This window comes from Mya arenaria, chromosome 15 (genome assembly GCF_026914265.1).
Source record: "Mya arenaria isolate MELC-2E11 chromosome 15, ASM2691426v1".
In the NCBI taxonomy this organism is placed as follows: domain Eukaryota; kingdom Metazoa; phylum Mollusca; class Bivalvia; order Myida; family Myidae; genus Mya; species Mya arenaria.
Genome location: NC_069136.1, coordinates 12,515,826 through 12,533,769, shown reverse-complemented (window position 1 = coordinate 12,533,769; position 17,944 = coordinate 12,515,826). Strand labels below are relative to the sequence as shown.

At 34.1% G+C, this 17,944-nt stretch overlaps 1 protein-coding gene across 1 annotated transcript; it reads left to right on the top strand.

Moving 5' to 3' along the window:
- The first annotated feature begins 1,616 nt into the window (after positions 1–1,616).
- On the top strand, positions 1,617–16,042 carry LOC128220253 (proton-coupled amino acid transporter 2-like). The gene is made up of 11 exons (XM_052928574.1): positions 1,617–1,771; positions 2,470–2,617; positions 5,383–5,473; positions 6,594–6,682; positions 7,806–7,895; positions 8,524–8,608; positions 9,387–9,507; positions 10,592–10,746; positions 12,120–12,298; positions 14,341–14,522; positions 15,769–16,042. Exons 1-11 carry the CDS (start codon positions 1,726–1,728, stop codon positions 15,990–15,992), a joined length of 1,410 nt encoding a protein of 469 aa, XP_052784534.1. The 5' UTR covers positions 1,617–1,725; the 3' UTR covers positions 15,993–16,042.
- The last annotated feature ends 1,902 nt before the right edge of the window (positions 16,043–17,944 follow it).

The following is a 17,944-nucleotide window of genomic DNA, read 5'->3' as shown; positions in this document are numbered from 1 at the left end:
ATAACTTATATCTAGGTATAAGCGGTCTGTCTGATCCATCCATCCATCCATCCATCTATCCATCCATCCATCCATCCTCGTCATCAGAGAACTAGCTTATTTGTGTGTCGGTCCTTTAATTCATTTTGCGTGACATATTGCATTTCCATGCAAAATGAACCAAAAAAATATTTAACTAAATATATTCAAAATACAAAAGTAGGCCGAATTTGTTGAAGCCGAAATGGATAATATTTTGGAAAACAACAACAGCTATATTTTTATTTTATTTCAGTTTATCAATGTCTGCATTATGGCTTGACCCCGCCGTGACGCCATCACGACTTAAATTGTGTTTAAATGCCATAAGTGACATGAGATAGAAGTGACAGCAATTCGATCTCAGTGAAATCCAGACATTGGAAGACTTGAAAAACAGAGTGAGATACAAGAGATCCGGGTGCGATATCCTAGCTCTTTGCCAAGAGGACCGTTGGTTCTTTAACGTGCTCGGTTTAAAGCGCCGAAACACGGGTTACGACTTTCCTTGGTACACCATTTTCCTAGAGCTATCCTTTAAATGCGCTAGGTACTGGTACCATTCGGTTTGACGCGGCCGGGGTTTGCACCCGAAGCGAACGCTCTGTCATTGAGCTGTATATGACAGTTAAAGCTTTATAAATACAGTTGAAGCTTCAGTTGATACATATGTAGGTCACTGATGACATACTGTAACATTTGAGCCCCTTGGTACGCCATAATATTCTTTATACATAATATACATAATCTACGTAATATGGTAAAAGAAATAAAAGTGACAAAAAACTGACATCACCAAATTTCGATGTTGTCATCATGCAACATGCGTGCACATCAGCATCAACGGAAGACGCACACCTCAATATAAAGATAGCCCTAAGCAGGTGCTCGAGGTGTGGGTCATACAGGTCTGTTGAAGGAGGGTTGTATCGGCCAAGCCTGTCTTAAGCCAAAATGATTCTCAAGCACTGCTAAATTCGCAAGCAACCCTTTACATTCCGCTTTATTATTGTTTTCAAAATATTAAATATATTTTCCCGTGTTTAGCACAAAAATATATACACATATTTGGACGTATGAAAATATATGTATGAGACTTTTGAAATACTTAGAAGTCGATACAGACATGCGTATCAGGTTTAAAATTAGCTATACTGTTTTAATTGTCATTTTCAGATGGTTAATTCCACATTTATTTTTGAGAAAACAGAAACAAAAATATGAATGAAAAAAATCCTAACCCCACCCCGTCCGTATTTTTTTTTTCAAAACATTTGAATGAGTGACAAGATAAAAACAAAATCGGCCTTAGCTCCAAAATATGAATCCCATCTGCGCATTGCTCTGACGTACTGTTTTTGTTTTACTTCATTTTACTTAGTACTAACAAAGTAAATACGATAATGTATCAAATCAAGTATAAACTATATCGCAATTACGTCTGTAATTGAAATGGTCGATAAAGGAAGTATTTACAAAGATACTGCTCATAGTTATCAAATGGCATAGACGAATGTGACTCACATTAATGTAATGAACATTTAATTTATTCAAAACGGCTGTTATATATTCAGTGTAACAGGCTTGCATAAAAAAGGCTCAATTAGTTAAAATCAATGGAAAATTTTTGAAGAAAAAAATGCGTTGGAAAAATACAGTAGTGTAAAATTCACTTTTTGATTAATAAGGGATCATAATGTTTTGAAAATGGAGAAGGAAACCGAAAATCGCTCTATTCTAGATGCATCAGAAGGTTAGGCTTTAATTTTGCACTTTGGTTTCGTTATTGTAATATTCTTTTTTGTTGTTATTATATTATACTCGTTATTATTTTTCTCCGGAAGATTTTCTTTTTAAAAAATGAATTCCATTCCGATGTTCGGAGGATCATGTTTATGTAACAAAATTCATTGATTTGTAATTATGCCCCCATCGAATAAGCGGGATATATATTGGTCACATTGACCTTGAACAGAAAACCCTTATCCGATCAATATAAGGAGAACGCTCGGACCTACGGTCTTCAAACTTGTTACTAGTATATAAACATATTGGTTACTACAAAAATTGACCTTTAAGCAGATATCTGTATATCTGTATAGTGTGCATTGCACATATTTAAACTGTATATCATCCATTGAATATTTGGACAATGTGAGCATTTAGTTGTTGTTTTTTCAAGTGGAGATATTTTCGTAGGACTCACATGATGGTTATCAAAGTCTGCATACGCTCGAAAATAGTTTTAATGGTTGTTAGTCTATTTACATATAAATGTATTGGAAATTGTAATGGTAGCGTGTAACTTCTGCAGCAAGCTATAAGTTTTCACATTGACCACTACAAATAATTTACAAAATTTCAAATCAATAGTGGATATTGAATTAAGTTATTCATCAATTAAGTTTGATTAAACACCCTTAGATATGCAATCTGTTTTAACCATTCAAGGTCAAACCTACCAAACGTATGGTGAGTTCTCGGGCAGTATTCAAAATATGAAGGATGACGTCATGGACCAACGCGATGGACCAAAAGCGTCACCGGGTACAGATATTGAACTGGACGAGGAAGGCTTAAGCTCTTCATTAAAAACGACGTAGGTTCAAAGAATTGTTTAGTATTTTTGTTATAAAATAAGTAAGAGAACAAAAACAATATTTTGTGACGTACGTTTTTTTTTATATTCTAACTTTACTCTCTTAAAGAGTGTCACTCATATTTTCAATTTCATTTTATGGAGCGTCGTGATGATTATTTACATTAAAAGATGACTTAATATGCATATGTAGTATCATATTGCAAACCATCGGACTACTTTTAAATATCCTACTGTCACATTTATTTTTATCATTCGATAGGCTATCAGTAAGGTTATCAGTAAATACTTACTACTTAAATAATGTAACTTCACCTTTATATGATGCACACAGGGATATGACCTATTTTCTATTCGGTGCCTGAAAATCATTTTGGGACCTTCGGCCGATCAAGAAAACAAGTCTTCTAGTTTCGAAAACATAAATATCCATAGAACTAGAGATTTACCTGGCCTAAACAGGGCTTTGACCTACGCTAAATGCCGCAAAAATGCCTTAAAATGGGGTAGGCAATGTCGAAGATATCTCAGCATCCCCGCACGTGCTGAGACTGGGACCAGTTTTGACATTTAGGGGACCCTATACCCTACAAGATGCACTCGTCGGGGTGCCCGGGACGTTATTTGGTCACCGGTTTCGAACGCGTCAAAGTATCCCCAAATTCGCGACTTTTCGTACATTTCAACGTGCTCCAACATAGCTTGTAAAGGGATGCTTATCTCGAAGATATCTCCGGAACAAAAAATGCTAGGAGGTCGGTACTGGTCTTGTTATTTAGGTCTCTCGATTCCCTACGTTACGCGACCGTCGGCGCATCTCTCTGACGTCATTGCGTCACCTTTTCCATTCGCCTACAAGGCTGTTTTATACGCTAAAATGCCGCCAAAAATGCCTTAAAATGGGGTAGGCAATGTCGAAGATATCTCAGCATCCCTGCACGTGCCGACGATATCTGTGGGGCTGTTACAACGATTGTCGTTGCTGTTTCTTACTTTATATTCGCCCGCATGGGTCTATGGCCTGGTGAATAAATAATGTTTTGTTCTGATCTATTATTTTCTGTTCTGTTCTGTTCTATATCCACCAAGGTCCAAACCAGCAGTGCTTATAATTCAGTACAGATGCGGAAAAAAATAATAGTCCGGTAATGTGAAACTTGTACTTTTCAAGAGGATGAGTCTTGAATATTGCCGTTTGTAAATATATAACACATGTACATAGTTTTTCCCTTTTTTCTTTTTCACAAAATTATAAAGTAATACTGAATATCTTTATGGAAATGTGACTTACACGCCCGAATTATTCCTGAACGGAAAAATCTATATGGGGTGACTTCCCTTTGCACAAAGGAAAATCCACTTCAACCGCATGTAACTGATGTTACATTTGTATATCTTTTACCAACGAATTTCTGTATCTTTTTTGTTGATAAAATTGCAAAGTTGAGAAACGACTAAGATAATATAAGCATCGAATCTGCAGCACACATTGAGTCTAATTCAAGAAGTAAAGTCGACAAGCTACGAACTAGATGTTATCCCAACACCAAAGTTGAAGGAAAGTGTTCATTTACCAGTTGTGAGATAAATTGTCAGTAAATTATACTCGTAACCATCTGGTGTGTGACAAAACAAAAGTGAAAAAGTGCTGTGATAAAAACTTTACCGATGAAATGTTTAAGATTTAAAAGAGCCTATTTGCCCGACATGATAGTGTTTTATAACATTCAAGAAAAGAGCCGCCAGATGTGAAGAAAATACCTAAATAACAATATTTTGATAGAACGTCTATTTCTGATAGAAATAGTTACTAATAGTTCTAATTACAACATTCGTTTTATTCTTATTTACAGAAGGCTTCCATCTGTAACAATGGTCTTGTAATTTAATTATAAATTGTGTTGCATTTCCTCACTTGTTTGGGCAAATATCATTTGCATACATCAATAGAAATAACTGTCTGAACATTTATTTCCTTGGCTCCATTCAAAAATAACTCATATTCTTAGTCATTTAGATACATAAAAAAAATAAAAGGGCTTAAACATTCCCCTTGACGAACACATCGGAAACTTTCGAACAATTCACCAGTTTTTCCAAGAAGCTTATGTTTTGTTTTGACACTACTATTTATTCCTTTTATACTATTAAACAGTTTCTCTCGAAGACCTTACTTATAGGATTTATACCAAATGTTAACAAGATAATCAAATGCTTTAGCATAATTAATAAATTAACAAAACAATTGTTCACTCGTATAAAGGACATGATTTCTCAAACTATGTAAAACAAAAATATTGTCAGTAGTTCCCATTTTTAAAGAAACCCGGCTTTAGATTCAACGTATATGTATTTTTCTCGTATCACAGACGATTGAACTGGTTTACTTTTGCCCAGTATCTGGACCATTAGTGTCATAAAAAAGAAAACACATTATCGAATGAAAGCTAAAACATTTTTTTACAGTTTAAACGGTGTTTTTATACATTTGTAAGGAAAGTTTACCATATAGGAGAAAGTTCCTGGACTATATATTTCCTACTAGCTAGCCTGTATGAGAGCAAACTAATATTGTGTAACATTTATACCTTATACTTTAATCAGAATATTTTTATAAACTTTGAGTTGGAACAACACGTATGGTAATCCAAAAACTTACATTGTTATCCGTGTTCATCTTCTGACGACAGGATTTTAAACGCGTTGACTTCTTTTCTAGTTTTTGTTGTTGTTGTTGCTAATTTTTACGTGTTTATTTGCTTCAGGAACACAGAATGTATAATGCATCTTCTGAAAGGAATGCTAGGAACGGGAATTCTTGCTATGCCCGTTGCATACAAAAACGGCGGACTGTGGGTATGTGTTTCTACCATAATCAAGAAAAACGTGATTCGTATTATAATTAGTTTTTACTTAAATCTTACTTAAGTCTACTCCGCTTCATTTGTCCTTGTACCGTCTTCAGTGTGTGTATACCACGTGACAAATTGCGCCATAAATGCAACGTCGGAAGGCAACATTTTGCTTCGAATGAAGACTTTAAACAAAGATATCTTCACTTTTTCTACACCATTTTAAATTAAACGTTGCGCAGTCTACGCCGCTTACGGTGATTGATTGAGAGTTTAGTTTCTTTAAACACTTCGACAAACCTCTTCACAGTTTGGCCGTTTGACGGAGCACTGTCAAAACATTATCTTGAAATAGGTTTGTCGAAGTGTTTGGTTAATCTAATCACCTTATCAAACTCCGGTAATAAAACAAAGGCGGTGCTCTTTAAGCGGCATAGACTGCCCTTTGTTTCATTTAAAATGGTGTTGTAAAAGAAAAGTTATCTTTGTTTTAAGTTTTCATTTTAAGCAAAATATTGCCTTCCGACGTAGCATAAATGACGTACTTTATCACTTGGTACACACACACTGGTCTTGAAAATACGTATTTTTCCTATGGAGAAAGTAGATATATTAAATTCCATTGAGCGGCTAGAGGAGATAGAGGAAACATTATGTTTATCCCAGTAGATGTAGCAGGAAAATATTGTAAATAACTCACACACTATTTAAAGAATCTATTAAACACGTTTTAACTATCTTCGGATTTATAGTCTTTTAGTCAGTAAGATAAATTATGTGAGCATCATAAAAGCTTTTGTGGAGTCTTGGATTAACAGTATATAAAATTAAACATGTTCAGAACTTAGTTTAAGTTGTTAACGTTGTATAGGTCACCTTCGTTAACTTTCAAATCATTTTTGTTCTCGAAGGTTGCTGTACTAGTTTTATTTGCATATATGAGCACATCATAAATTGTTCACCTCTTATGTAAACAAAGTTCTGAACAATCGGCTCAGTGTCTCACAGATTGAGGGTACCAACTAAAACGTTTTGCTTTGAGCATATTTGGTCAGTTTTGTTCTATGTTGCAAGGTTAGCCTGGGTGTGGTGTTGTTAGTCGGTGATATATTCTGCATTGCAAGGTTAGCCTGGGAGTAGTGCTGCTGATCGGTGTTATATGTACCCACTGTATGCAGATCCTTGTCCAGGCTGGGATTGAACTAACAAAAAGGTAAGAATCTCGGTGGATAAGCTGATGTTTTTTGTATTTGTTTTGTGTTCAGAAATTACAACACATGTTTTTTATTATTCATGAAATTGAAATACGGCTAAAACCGGTGTTAGTGGATTTTGAGTTTGTTGACAGATTTTCAATTTTTCAATTTAACGGAGACGTTCATACTAGGTATTCAATCTGTAGTTTAACTGATTTATTGATTGTTTTTGTCTTTTTACTTTAATTTCCCCTTCCCAAGCACGTAATACTTTATAAACATGTGCATGGTCGTGTTCTTGCATGATTTCATATAACATTAATATGTTCTACCTTACCTATTACATAAAACATTGACAAGTCATGCAAAACACCAACGTTTAGTAAATATTGACTTGTAAATGATATTGAATTTCTCGAAAGTTCTTAAGCGTAACGAGCCTATGTAGCAAAATGTATTAAGCCAATTGTTTTACTTATTCTTGATTTCACCAAATAAAGAATAGTTCTCCGAGATTATCATAAAGACGATTTCATTTAAAACTCTCTAGAAATAAAATATTACACCAATTGCCAAATTGGCGAAAGGAAAATAGTAAGCTTAGCTTAATCCTGTTAACTTAAGATGTTTTGAAAATTTAAGGCTTGAGCGTGTTCCTGTAGTTTTTTTGAGTCACCACTCACACTCCAATAACATTCACTTAAGGCACTCCCCAAGTGATCTAACCGTATTCACAAAACTTCATCATTCTTGACTTCTACAAAGAAGTCAATATTTACAAAGATAAGTCACAACATTACGTGTTCTTTTACAGCAAACATACATTTCAGTCATGTTCAAGTGACCACAGCCATTAAAACCTATGTAGACACTGGTGTAGCTTCATTTAAGCACTGTATGTCCTGGGCCTGCATACCTTTTTTCAAAAATGTGCTACTAAAAGTTATATTTGTTGGAGTCGCAAAACGCTTCTGTTGTTTCTTAAAGGAATAAACATATCCACGGTGATGGAAGGAGGTGCAAGCTTCGAGGACAAGCCAGTCAAACCACTTTGACGAGCTACGACTCTGATTGTTTTACTGTTCCTACCTACAATTGGAACAGGTGAATTAAAACATTATTCATGCAATACTTTTATAGAACAGGCCTGACGGACTTGGACTACTCAGATGTAATGGAGCAAGCGTTTGCTACCAACGACAGAACAAGGAAATGGAGTAAGGTTGCAAGGTATATATTCCAACACTATTCTGTAATACTAAGCAATGCAGTTCTGGAATGTATATAGGCTTATTTGTTAAAATGTATTTCACCGAGTGATCACAGAGGGCAATATTTTCACTATCAGTAACTGAACAATACAACTTCCCGTTCAACATGCAAAGTGAATTCAGATTCAGGATCGGTTGTTACGCGATACCTTTCAAAAAGAAATTGGATGGAAAAGTTATACTTAGTGTATTTAAATTTGTAAATTAACAGTTTAAATGTATTGTTGACACTTGCCTTATGTTCATTCGACTACATAATTACGATATTCGCATATGTACATTCATAAGATGGGCCTTAGTCCGAATGGTTGTATTCAGAAGGATATTTTTGCGATTTTTTTATATGGCAAATCCTTCAGGATTAGAAGAAGACCGTTTTGAACGTCTAGTATTTTAGACTAGATTAGTTACTACCCCATATGACTGATGGTTTTGCCTGTCAGCCTCTTGCAGTTCTCAGTAGAATTGGTACACAGGTTGATCATGAGTTACTTTTTTCTGTAAATATGTGCCTACACATAAACATTGATGAGATGTTACATAACTATAAACATTTACTTTACCGATGTGTATTTTATATTTCACAGGATTTCAGTAAACGTCTTCCTCTTGATTACGCAGTTCGGGTTCTGTTGCGTCTATAATGTCTTCATTGCAGAGAATATTCAGCAGGTAAATAATATTAGACATACCCCCTCGTATATTGGAAAGTGTTTAAGAAATAAGAAACCTTCAAATATGTTGAAATAGCAAAGTTGTTGAATATTGGAATTTCTTATGTGTACCTTAAGAACAATTGTTATAATTACATTGTGGTACTTGTCCAGTTTCCCACAAGAACAATGCAAATGAAAGGATTCTGCATGCATGCGTGTTCTCCTTTGATGGATTTTTATCACTTTATTTTGTTCATAAGCACCGATTTTGGGTGATTATGTTGTAATAAATAGTTTGCAGTATTCTAATTTTATGTAAAATGTTGTTCATTGGTTACACATTGTTGAGCATGCGCAGAAGTGTTGGCCTTCATATGTCAATGTGCTATTCAAATTGGTAACATATTGTTGAACATGCGCAGAAGTGTTGGCCTTCATATGTCAATGTGTTTTTCCAATTGGTAACATATTGTTTAGCATGCGCAGAAGTGTTGGCCTTCATATGTCAATGTGTTATTCCAATTGGTAACGTATTGTTGAGCATGCGCAGGAGTGTTGGCCTTCATATGTCAATGTGTAATTCCAATTGGTAACACATTGTTGACCATGCGCAGAAGTGTTGGCCTTCATTTTTCAATGTGTTATTCTAATTGGTATCTGGTAACATATTGTTGGGCATGCGAAGGAGTGTTGGCCTTTATATGTCAATGTGTAATTCTGATTGGTTACAGTTGTTGGGCATGCGCACGAGTGTGACCCTTCATATGTCAATGCGTTATTCTGATTGGTTACAGGTTGTTGAGCATGCGCACGATTTTTCCCTGAATGACAAGGCATACATTGCATTTGTCGGCTTGTTGGTTGTTCCATACGTGATGATAAAAAGTCTGAAAACGCTTGCTCCTTTTTCTACAGGTGAGTTTTTAAGGGAAAGCTATTAAATACATTGAAAACGATTACGGGCTTAAAATAAAATGCAATGCCGGTGATGTGTAAGATTACTTTCAAAAAATAACAATAAGTTGCAACTTGGTTAATAACGCTCTTAAAAAATGTTGTTTTTTTAGTTTAAGCTTATTGAATGCATTAAATAGCATTGCCAAACACATTTATAATTGAGAAAAACGAAAGGATCGAGCTGATATCAAAAATTATTTCATCTTTCATTTATTTATATCATTCGATATGCATTGATCAAACGACCGTCAATGACGTTAACAGTAGATAAACGTTGACATCCGTCACCATAAAGCTGAATTATGGACACCATAAAATAATTACCTAAGCTTGGAATTGTATTGAGTCGAGTACAACGTCCTGGAGACGACTCAAAACATATTGCTTAATAGTCAATCATCAGGGACTAAACAACTTGGATCTAACTTACATTTAAGAGAAAAATCTGAGTGTTTTGCTTGACATACAAAATTAATTGGCCAATACAATGAATAGAAACAGTTTTTAAGGCATGACTTAGGATAAGGTTGAGAATAAAATTGAACATGATCCAAGTTGCAGATTAGGATTACATGTTTGATTTCGCTTTTATCGACACTAGGATGAGTTTGGCTATGTTTGGCGTTTGAAACCGGCCTAACCCCAGCAAATAGTTCAAAGTTTGTAACCCACACTTTTATCGATAAACGATATTTTAATGTGTGTGTGTGTCGCATTTTTTTGTTGTCTTGTGTGCCCATTGTTGATTATCTGATTGGTTTAGGCCTTCGATCTTTATGTATTAAACAACACCACAGTTAATTGTCAGTTGCTTGATTTTTTCCATTGTAGTTGTTATTGCATTATTGTTCATATTGAAAATAAATACTCATTTGGGTTTATATACCTACGAAAATGATCTTACTAAGAAAATAACAATTTCAAATTCTTATTCGTCTAGCTTGGACTGTTATTGTATAGTCGTATTTGGCTGTTTAATTAAATGACATAACATATATAAATATACCTTATTTTAATTTGAAACAATATGTTTTGTTTTCAGTCGCTAATCTTCTGAACTGGTTTGGAATAATCGTTGTAATTGCCAATTTGGTCCAGGATTTGCCCGATTACAAAATACGCAGCCCAGTGGGTAAACTCAACACGTTGCCTTTGTTTTTTGGCCAGGCCATTTATTCTTTTGAAGGAATTGGTTTGGTAAGAATATAAGGATATATTTAATTGTGCGTTGAGTATATGTTAATTATAAATGTAAAATTAAATAGCAACGCTGTACTATTTCTGTGTGATTTTCATTAATCTAATTATTTATGAAGATTCACTATTGAATACTGAACGGTTGCATGATTTCGAAAAATGTAAAAAGACATACACTGATTAATACATCTACGTTTGATTCATTGTGTGTTACTATGTTACCATCCTCACCAAGTGTTTAGATCCTAATTTTAATTCCATCAAGAATCTTAGTTGCGGAATAGTTTAGGAATGAATTGCGGGGTTGATGTCATTTTCGGGGTATGAACGCAGTTGGGCTGGTCAAAGTGTGTGGAGTCCGAAGGACTCCATGCGTTCTTTGAACAGCCCAATTGCGTTTATATCCCCGCTAATGACATCAAGCCCGCAATTCATTACTTATATTTACACCAATAGTTCATTATTTCATTGAAGTATTGTTAAAAAATACTTCATTTCATTTAAGAAAACCATTCAGTAATCCCTTCTAACCTATTCTGTAAATAGAAACCCGATTGTAACCGGAAACGTTTTATCAAATGACGTCACGTAAACGCGGGAATAGATCAACCACTTGAAATCACTTTTAAACGTCAAATTGAAACACTTTTGGTAACGATACATATCATTATTTAACACCTTCTAAAGTGTTTATTTATATTTTACGACACCTGCTGACATAATACAAACACTAATTAGATCAAAACTATTCATGTCTATTGTTAAGCGATGAAATGCGATCCGAACATATCCGAAGATGTTGCGTTCATCGATTGATAAACGCAATTGCCGAAATGCAGTTTATTTAAGAAATGGAAGGTGAGGTGTAAATATTGTTTTGACATTTATTCATCCGTTTTGGTATATTTAAACAATTGTATTAATTGTGGTAAATCTTATTTGGGAGTAAGAGTGCATCTTTAACCCTCTCCCCGGTTTTATTGGTCCTTATTGCCCTCAGGATTTCAACAAATGGTGAGAATGGTAACACATGGTAACACATAGTGAATTTCCTATCAATGAATATTGATTTGTAAAGCATTACCCTTTCCCTTTGAACACAGTTAATTAATAAAGTCTTTACAGCAACAGTATACTTATTGATGTGGTTTACTTAAAGAACCCCCTCAAGGAACAACAAAACCAGTCCCTGGCATAAAAAGACTCAGCAGCCGGATAACATAATACAGCAAAGTAGTTCAAAGTAGTTCTTGAAGCTGTTATACAAATTCTATTTGCTGATATATTTTAATGTCATTAGTAAATTTCGTAGGTTACGGCGACGGTTTCGCTCCAAATTGTTGTTATATCCATCTTATATAAATGTTATCCAGGTTTTGCCATTACACAACAAAATGCGAACCCCTGCCGCATTTCCAGGTATGACAGGAATTCTGACGCTTGGGCTTACCATAACCATTTGCTTATACAATGTGGTTGGTTTCTATGGTTACCTGAAATATGGCGATGACGCCAAGGGGAGCGTGACATTGAACTTGCCCTCAGACAATTGGTGAGTTTGGAAAACAAAATATTCTTAGGTATTCGATCAATCATAAGTTATGTTGTTGCAAGTACATGTGTTTTAAATTCAGTATTTCATTGTTCAATATTTACACCTAAACTTCCTTTCCTTAAATGAACTGATTTTCGGCAATTGCGAATATTTTCCGATGAACGCAACACCTTCGGATGTGCTCGGACCATGAATCATCGCAAAACAATATACATGAAAAATGAAAATTGTTTATCTTTTTATTGTTTGTTTTGTGTCAACCGGCCCCGAAAAATGTAAATACACATGTTAAAAAGAGTTATATCATATGTTAAATGCATTGTTGTCATTAGCGTTTCAATTTTACGTTTAAAAGTGATTTGAAGTGATTAATTTTTTCCCGCGTTATTGTGACTTCATTTGATGAACTATTTCGGGTTCTATTTACAGAATGGGTGAATAAAATGAATTTTTTTTCACAATTCTTGAATGAAATAACGAACTATTGGTGTAAATATGAGAAATTAATTGCGCGATTAATGTCATTATCGGGGACATGAACGCAGTTGGGCTGATTAAAGTACGCGTGGAGTCCTCGGTCTCCGCACACTTTAAATAACCAGCCCAACTGCGTGCATACTCCGATAATGACATATGTCCTGCAAATCATTCCTTAAATAATCTAGTTCCAGTGTAAGGTTATCTATGTTTATTTAAATAAACTGTGTTTTCCGATATGACATTTTAAGAATGAATTTTACAGAATTTGCTTAGAAATTTCTACATGTACTTATTTCAAGTAAAGAAGTTTTAGAACAAACAATACTCTTATAGAATTTGAAAGTTCTTGAGGAATTTTAGAGTATGTTCTGAAATTTTCCTTAAATTTGGTAAATAGAAGCAAACTTCTCTAATCTTGGGTTTGGAGGTAAAATAAAAGTTGTTTTTATAAAAATTCACCAGTGCTAGAAACATATCTAAATTATTGGATTTAATTGAATTATTCTGCTAGGATTATAGTTCAAACTTTTATTGTCGGATTTAAATAGTGCTCTTATAATGAGTGCAATATTTCATGTGGATTTCATTCTGGGGACATTAAAAGTACCAGGGTCAGTGAAGATAGTTTAAACTATTGTACTCGGGACTTTTTCTTTATTCTAGGTATTTCAATTTCAAATAGGCACCAGGCGCGTAGCTGACTGCACGCAAATACGCAGTTGCGTACTGAAATTGTGACAGGTCGAATTTTTCGTCATATCGAAAACCCCGAATTTGAAATAAGAAACCGAAGTGTGGTAGGGGGGGAAAGGATGAAAAGAGGATATGATGTACGTCATCGATCAGCGTACTCCTTAATTGGCCCTAGCTACGCGCCTGAGCACTATATTACTTTTTTAGTCAATGAAATGTTTTGTTGCTGGAGTTTGTTGCTGCTTTCTCTTTCTCATTTACTTTTGGTGGTCGAAGCAATGTTTTATGCCTGGTAACCCCCATATAATTTTAGTATCATTTGAGAGCATTTTGTGGAAAGGAAAGGTGTAAAACCTTTATTATTATTTTACTGGCTTTGGCGTTAGAAAGAAAAGTATTCTCGTTCATTTTCGTTTGAAATATTGAGCTTAAATTTGTACCTCAAAAACTTTTTAACCTTGTACATGTGGTCATCATAATCAAATACTTCATACAGGAGGAAGATCAGATCGTTCGTTCAATAGTTTATCTAATTTTGATCATATCATGGTTACAATTCAAAAATGGACGATTAAAGCTATGTTACTCATCTATTGTTATTTTAATAAAACTAGCATGGTACAACTTTGACCTCGACCTGTTCCCGTTCTTTATATGTGCTTCATAGCAACGGTCCTACTTCTCTTTTTACTTGGCAATACATACCAATTGTAGTTCTGTACACTTATCGCTCTGGCTTAGTGCAAAACTTCATTATATATAATAATAATAATAATAATAATAATAATAATAATAATAATAATAATAATAATGTTATTATTAATAATAATAATAATAATAATAATAATATGCTGTATCCCTTTTAGGTTATACCTTTCAACAAAGCTGATGTTTGCTGTCGCTCTTTTCATAAGCTACGGGTTAATGTTTTACGTTCCTTTTAACATTATTTGGCCGTTTCTGGAAAAAAGATACACAGCTCGAACGAAAAAAGAGTTGCCAAAGTATGCTGAGTATGTCTGCAGGTTTAGCCTCGTGTGTGTGATATGTAAGTAATGAAGTATGTTTAATTTTCTTCTATTTTTGAATGACTTTGATATTCGTATGTTCATAACTTGAATGGAACAGTTTTAAGAATGAAAATATATTTTCTGTTTTTAAAATGTACATTTTATTTAGATTTACATAGGGAGGATATTTTTTGTTTCAGTTTAAGATTGCAATATATTTCACAGAGTGAGCACCATAAGTAATATTTCATGAGTGACTTTGCCACGAGTGAAATATTTACTTTTGGTGTTCACAGGGTGATTATATTTCGCAATGTTACACTGAAACAAACATTTTTTCTTTTCTTTTTATTTCATGCTTTTAATTTAACAGAAACAAAATTTAATTGATGTTTTATTGGAAAACCACGCGAAACTTCAACCAAATTACGTCATATTGTTTCAAACGGTGAGTGTATCGAGATATAATCCACCGTTATTTTTTTAAAAAATCACCGTAAAGCATGAAATGAATAAAACTATCTAGAAATAAATAGTGAATTACTAAAGACTGACAGTCAATGATTCATCATGTAGTTTTGGCGTCATATATAAATAGAAACCTTATATTTCCAACATTTAAGAGCCGGACACCCGGGATGATAATGTCCGTATAAACCATCAAGTTCTCTTTAAAGCTGCACTCTCACACATTGAACATGTTTACACTTTTCTTATTTTTCGTCTTAGAACGAGCCAATTTTTGCGAAAATACATGAAAAACAGTTATAGAAGACTGCTGACAAAAAATAAGATCGCAGATTTTTACATTTAAGTTCAAAATTTTATGTTTTAAGCATTTTTCTTAAACCGTTAGTAACGGTTGAGCCATAAAACATTAATTTTCGTACGGAAGTATGAAAATCTGCGATCTGATCTTTTGTCAGCAATCTTTTATCGTTCGTTTGCAGATATTTAGGCAAAAAATTGCTCTTTCCAAAACGAAAAATAAAAAAGTTGTAAAACTGGTATATCTGTGCGAGTGCAGCTTCATATAACCAAAACACGTGACTTGTATAATATAAGACTGTTTGCATATAAAATCGACTAATTTTTATTTGTTTTTATGTTGTTTAGAAACTTTTATATTTATACGTTTTGGCGTTATTCCTTCATCAGTAGATAAATAAACAATCATAGACGGAAGTGACGTCAACGTCATACACGGCCCATACTGTTTTTATAGGTTTCAATTAACATTGAATCTAATTTTGAATGCCGCTGAAGTACCTGTTCTTTTTTCAGGTGGAATGTCGGCATTGGTGCCACATTTAGACCTTCTCATCTCACTGATTGGTGCATTTGCAAGCTCTTTCCTCGCTCTTATTTTTCCTCCACTCATACAGCTCGTCACCTTTCAATGCAGCAAAATGACATGGACTTTAAATATAACAATAATTTTACTTGGATTTTTTGGTTTTGTTGTTGGAACGTATTCGTCTTTACTGGAAATATCCAAGACATTTTAAAACGTTTACTTTGAAATGTCGTTCACGTTTATTATATAAACTACGGTATATAAATGATCCAAATTAGTTTTGTTCGAATAATGGGAGCAACGTCCAACCTCGGATGTATGCCGGTACATCAGTTGAAGTAGGTCGTACTTTTTTAATTATATTTATAGATCTAAGTTTAGAATGATTGACAGTGAATTGTATTATTGCAAATATTAAGATTCTCACGAATTAAGTCAAAAAGTTTAACTGCTAAATAGAATTACTGCGAGATCTACTTGCAGCGGACTTAAACGTACCGCTTTTTGAATATAAAAACATGTAAACCGTTCAAGTACATCCGAGGTTGTTTTCGATAAAAATGGTCGAGGAATCCCCATTTTAGTTTGATATTAGCCCAATTTACTGGTTGAGTACCAACAACCAATAACAGCACATTGTTGGTATCGGGGAAAGGGTTGTGCTTGAAGTTGCGCCTCAAGCTTATGTTTCCTCAGACGTCAAATCCTGGATCCGCCCCTCCTGTTGTGTACAAATCTAACGAATAGACAACAAAACATGTTTTATCTGCATTTTTTAAATGGTTGTTATTCACTTATTTGTAGAATGATCTTGAGTCTAGACAAACCATTCCATAGACAATATGGGTTTTTTAACAAACTTATTCTAATATATCTGATTATCTTGTTTCAAACATTGTATTATGGTTAGAGTTAAGATCTTTAAGAGAAATACTGTGTTTCATAGCTAGACCCTATCTTAGATGAAGGTGTTCTTAGAGGCTCTGTTCGTCAGACTAGTAGGTTTATTCGGTAAAAAGACCTGAACATTACATGGCACGTCATAATGCAGACAAATTATAACATATCATTATCAATGCATAGACAATAGAAACCATGAAATGCACACACAATACCAAGGATGACACAAAAAAGAGAAAAATGATTTTCACTTATTTCCATTGTGGTCCTTGAAAAACTGGTGGGAGTAACCATGGAATAGTCATGTAGTTTAGCAAAATTGTTAAGTACAAGGATAATAAATCTAGACAAGTTATAATCTTATATCACAGATAATTAATTGCATAAATTATATCACAGAACTCATTAACATTATTACTCTGCATTCATAGCCTATTACACTGCATTCATGGCCTATGTATTGTAACAGAAGACTTGAGATCATAATGTATGAAATAAAAAAATGCCATTCAAAATGGCAATACTGTAAAGCAATATTAATATCACAATGAGATATGATAAGATATAAGGAAATACGTGTGAATAAGAACCCTACATGCTAATAAAAATGAAATTATTATGATAGCTAAAAATAAAAATTTATTCTATTAATATCACAATGAGATATGATAAGATATAAAGAAATACGTATGAATAAGAACCCTACATGCTAATAAAAATGAAATTATTATGATAGCTAAATATAAAAATTTAAAATGATCTTTAAGACTGCAATAGGTACTGTTTGATGGCAGACTTGAAATGGTTAGGTTTTGAAATATTCCTTATATTTTGAGGAAGACTATTCCACATTTTATGCCATTATTTGTGAATGTCTTTGCCCCAAAACTGCCAACCTTAGGCTTGGAGAAACGACCAGTGTTAACAAAGGTAAAACTATCCGCAAAATGATCAGACACTGGCTGAGCTACCTTATTAGACCTTGTACAACAACCGTGCACATCACTTAGCGGTTTAAAATGTTCACCAAGATACTCAGGGGCAAGGCCATTCTTTATCTTATGGACATGACAAAGCATAATTTGCTCTACCCTTTTTGACACGGGTAGCCAACCTAAACTTAGAAATTGCTCTTGACCAACATGAGACATGTTATCCATCTTTAAAACAAACCTGATCATCTTATTTTGGGTAGTCTGGAGTTTATTTTTAAGTGACTGGGTAAGACCTGGATACCAAAAGGAACAAGCATAGTCATAGTGG

Bases quoted from the DNA above. Each gene is read 5' to 3' on its own strand.
- LOC128220253 (XM_052928574.1), top strand. From the start codon at position 1,726: ATGGAGAAGGAAACCGAAAATCGCTCTATTCTAGATGCATCAGAAG. The intron at 9,508-10,591 runs GTGAGTTTTTAA...TTTTGTTTTCAG, and splicing joins GCTTGCTCCTTTTTCTACAG to TCGCTAATCTTCTGAACTGG. The intron at 14,523-15,768 runs GTAAGTAATGAA...TTCTTTTTTCAG, and splicing joins TAGCCTCGTGTGTGTGATAT to GTGGAATGTCGGCATTGGTG.